Below are 4,923 nucleotides of genomic sequence, written 5' to 3' on the forward strand. Positions count from 1 at the left end.
ATTCTCCTGCCTCAGCCTCCCGAGTAGCTGGGACTACAGGTGCGTGCCACCACGCCCAGCTAATTTTTTTTTGTATTTTTAGTAGAAGACGGGGTTTCACCATGTTGGCCAGGATGGTCTCCATCTCTTGACCTCGTGATCCGCCCGCCTCGGCCTCCCAAAGTGCTGGGATTACAGGCGTGAGCCACTGTGCCCAGCCTTTCTTTCTTTTTTTTAACATGAGAATCAGTCTAATGTTCTTAAAATACACCAAAGGGTAAACTTCGCTTGCTCATTTAGTAAGTATTTGTTGAGTAGCTACTTACTGCATGCCAGGCCCTTTTCTAGGCACACAGGATATGGTAGTGAACAACAAAAATCCTACTCATGAAAGTGAAATAGGCACACAATGAAAGTAGATAGATTAGGCAAGTATATAATGTTAGAGGGAAAAACTAAAGCAGGAAAATGAAATGTTTACAGGTTTGAGGGGAGGAGTGGTGAGAATTTTAGGATGGCCAGAAAAGTCCTGACTGAGAAAGGGGCTTTTAAGAACTGAAGGAATGGAAGGAGAAAGCCAGGAGGCGACTTGAGGAAAAGGCATCCCAGACACAGGGAACTGCCCAGTTCAGAGGTATGCCTGGAGTGTTTAAGCAACAGTGATATATAAGGAAGAGCAAGAAGTTCAGTGTGGCTGAAGCAGAGCAAAGGGAGTAAGAAACAGAAATTTAAGTTGAGAGAGGGTATTACGGGGAACACTGACACATACTCAGAGTGAAATGGGAGGCAATCAGATGGGTCTGAGCAGAGGAATGACATCATCTGACTTACGTTTTAAATACGGCCACTGAGTTAAGGATTGATGAAAAAAGAATTCTTTTAAGAAAACAGAAAGACCAATTAACAGTCTATTACATGCAACTACACAGCAGATGGTGGTGGCTTGCACATGGAAGATACGACTGGCTTCTGGATATATTCTTCAGGTATATATCCTGACAAGCTCTGCTGACAGATTAGACATGAGGTGTCAGAGAGAGAGGTGAGTCAAGGATGACACTTTGGTTTCTAGCAGAGCAACTGCAAGAGTGCCATTAATGCAAGTAGGAAAGACTATGTGAGGGGCAGGTATGAGAAAGAGCACTGGTACCCCAATCTTGGACCTGGTAAGTTTGTGATACCCAACAGTTTGTGATCAACCAAACAGAGATGCCAGGTTAGTATAGAAGTCTGGAATTAAGGAGAGAGATCGAGGCAGGAGACATGCATTTGGAAATCATTAGCACACTCAAGGTAGTAAGCCACGAGAAAGAAGATTGAGGACTGAGCCCTGGGACACATCCATGTGAAAATGTGGGATATGAGAAGAAACCAAAACAGATTATGACAGATGGACTAGAAAGGCAGGAAGAAAAGCCAGGCGAGTGAGGGAGATCCTGAAAGCCAAGTGAAGACACCACTATGGAGGAGAGAGATATTTCCATTAGGTCCAATATTGCTGACAGGTTAAATAAAATGAGGTCTAAGAAACAATGTCTAGATTTGCTGAAGTGAAAATCGGTGGTAAACTTGAGAACAACAATCTTGGAAGAGTGGTGGGAGTGAAAATTACTGGTGTCAGCTCAAGAGTGAATGGACAGGAAATCTGAATCCATGAGTATAAACCGTTCTTTCAAGGCCAACATACCTAGGGAAATGATGTAGATGACCTTATTTTCTTCTTGTTTAGCTGTATTTTTCAATTCTTATATTACTATATAGTATATTTTTACTCTTTAAAAGTTTTTAAAATTATGCCTATATAGCATTTTTGCAATGCCAGATCAAGGTATTAAAAAATTCATGAAGTTATAGAACCAAAAGACCTCTTGAACTTTTCTAGATTATATAAGCTCATTATCATTTTGCTCATGCTTATGCATAAAGATCAAGGAAGACTAAAAGTTTCAGAAGAAGTATTTCTTGCTTGATAAAAATCATCCAACTCTAGAATATTTTATACTCATCAAATAAACAAAAACAATAGTCAAAATAAGGAATTCTATTAACAGGAATAAAAGGGGACAAATGCAGAAAATAATCTTATTTTGTAAACCAAATTTGTTGAAATTATGTGAAGCCACTGTTGAAAAATACGGTATGCTGCCTACTGAAATATATTATCTTTTTTTTTTTTTTTTTTTTTTTNAGATTTCCATCAGGTCCAATATTGCTGACAGGTTAAATAAAATGAGGTCTAAGAAACAATGTCTAGATTTGCTGAAGTGAAAATCAGTGGTAAACTTGAGAACAACAATCTTGGAAGAGTGGTGGGAGTAAAAATTACTGGTGTCAGCTCAAGAGTGAATGGACAGGAAATCTGAATCCATGAGTATAAACCATTCTTTCAAGGCCAACAGACCTAGCGACATGACGTAGATGACCTTATTTTCTTCTTGTTTAGCTGTATTTTTCAATTATTATATTACTATATAGTATATTTTTACCCTTTAAAAGTTTTTTAAATGATGCCTATATGGCATTTTTGCAATGCCAGATCAAGGTATTAAATAAAAAATTCATGAAGTTATAGAACCAAAAGATCTCTTGAACTTTTCTAGATTATATAAGCTGATTATCATTTTGCTCATGCTTATACATAAAGATCAAGGAAGACTAAAAGTTTCAGAAGTATTTCTTGCTTGATAAAAATCATCCAACTCTAGAATATTTTATACTCATCAAATAAACAAAAACAATAGTCAAAATACGGAATTCTATTAACAGGAATAAAAGCGGACAAATGCAAAAAATAATCTTATTTTGTAAACCAAATTTGTTGAAATTATGTGAAGCCACTGTTGAAAAATACGGTATGCTGCCTATTGAAATATATTATCTTTTAAAAGGAAGGATAATGGCATACACGTAGGGCACCTTTAAAAAGAGGATTCACTGCATAACAGCACCTTGGTTTTAGCACAAGGGTCAGCAAATTGGCGCTTGTGGGCCAAATCCAGACCGCTGCCCATTTTCACGAGGAAATTTCCTTGAATCACAGCCGCACTTACTCACTTTATAATCCACAAAGCCTGCAATATTTACTAACTGGCTTTTTACAAAAAGTGCTAACTCTTGGTTCAGTACATCTAAAATCCTCCGATGTATTTTAGTAAGTTTTACCCGATATACTGAAATGCTTATGTGGAATATGAATTCCCTTGTGCAATCCCTTGGCAATATACAGATTAATTTGAGGGTCTGGTTTTTCAGCACTCACACACTGAGAACAAAAAACAAAAATTTAATAACTAGCAGTTCTGTTGCTAACAAGGTACAGTGTCAGTGTAGCATGTAGCTGGCTTCCTTTTGTAACTGAGCAGATATTACGAGAATTTCAACAAAACTGGCTTGAGATGTGTCATCAAACTAAATGCTTTAAATATACTTTGTGAAATAATCAGTACACTCTAGATCTAACAACTTCATTTATTAAGATGATTGCATACTACATGATTTTCTAGGTATGACAACTGTACTATTTCCTTATTGCTAAGGATTTAGACTATCTCCAACTTTTTGATATTACAATGCTATAATAAATATCTTTATACATATGTATATATGTAACATATATAAATAACCTTAACGTACATATNCGGGGTTTCACCATGTTGACCAGGATGGTCTCGATCTCTTGACCTCGTGATCCACCCGCCTCGGCCTCCCAAAGTGCTGGGATTACAGGCTTGAGCCACCGCGCCCGGCCAATATATTATCTTTTAAAAGGAAGGATAATGGCATGCATGTAGGGTACCTTTAAAAAGAGGATTCACTGCATAACAGCACCTTGGTTTTAGCACCAGGGTCAGCAAATTGGCGCTTGTGGGCCAAATCCAGACCGCTGCCCGTTTTCATGAGGAAATTTCCTTGAAACGCAGACGCACTTACTCACTTTATAATCCACAAAGCCTGCAATATTTAGTAACTGGCTTTTTACAAAAAGTGCTGTCTAACTCTCGGTTCAGTACATCTAAGATCCTCTGATGTATTTTAGTAAGTTTTACCCGAATATTTTATACTCGGGTATATACTGAAACGCTTATGTGAAATATGAATTCCCTTGTGCAATCCCTTGGCAATATGTATACAGATTAATTTGAGGGTCTGGCATTTCAGCACTCACACGCTGAGAACAAAGAACAAAAATTTAATAACTAGCAGTTCTGTTGCTAACAAGGTACAGTGTCAGTGTAGCATGTACTGGCTTCCTTTTGTAACTGAGCAGATATTACAAGAATTTCAACAAAACTGGCTTAAGATATGTCAAACTAAATGCTTTAAATATACTTTGTGAAATAAACAGTACACTCTAGATCTAACAACTTCATTTATTAAGATGATTGCATACTACATGATTTTCTAGGTATGACAACTGTACTATTTCCTTATTGCTAAGGATTTAGACTATCTCCAACTTTTTGACATTACAATGCTATAGTATATATGTAACATATATAAATAACCTTAACGTACATATATAATATTTACTATATATTTACCCATTAGCCTGTTGTATATTATACACTACAAGTAATAAATGTCCTTAATGCATATGTGTATGTGTTTACACAAGTAATATTTTCCTGTAGGCTCTCATCCAAAAGGTGAAGTTGTTAAAGGAGTGACGTGTTTGAAATTTTGGTACATGCTACTAAATTACCCTGCAAAAAGGATTTGCCAATTTCATTTAACAACAGTGTATGAAAATGCCTTTTTCCTCATATTTGCCAATGCTTCCTATTTTTTTAAATAAAAAATATGATTGGAAAACATGGCATCTCATTGTTAGTTTGCATTTTTCTGATAACAGAAAGGGCCGAATATCCTAGTAAAAGTATAAAATTTGTTCATCATGAATATTAGCCAAAATTAGAATTCATTTCATAGCACATAATTGTCTCT

General features: G+C 36.4%; 1 protein-coding gene across 1 annotated transcript in view; it reads right to left on the reverse strand.

Moving 5' to 3' along the window:
• Positions 1–4,923, reverse strand: part of LOC108290667 (coiled-coil domain-containing protein 144A-like) — a 34,859-nt gene that overhangs the window by 20,848 nt on the left and 9,088 nt on the right. Inside the window, 1 exon segment of the mRNA XM_037732098.1 lies at positions 3,142–3,241. Coding sequence (XP_037588026.1) covers positions 3,142–3,241 — 100 coding nt within the window.

Source organism: Cebus imitator, unplaced genomic scaffold (assembly GCF_001604975.1).
Source record: "Cebus imitator isolate Cc_AM_T3 unplaced genomic scaffold, Cebus_imitator-1.0 Scaffold441, whole genome shotgun sequence".
Classification (NCBI taxonomy): Eukaryota; Metazoa; Chordata; class Mammalia; order Primates; family Cebidae; genus Cebus; species Cebus imitator.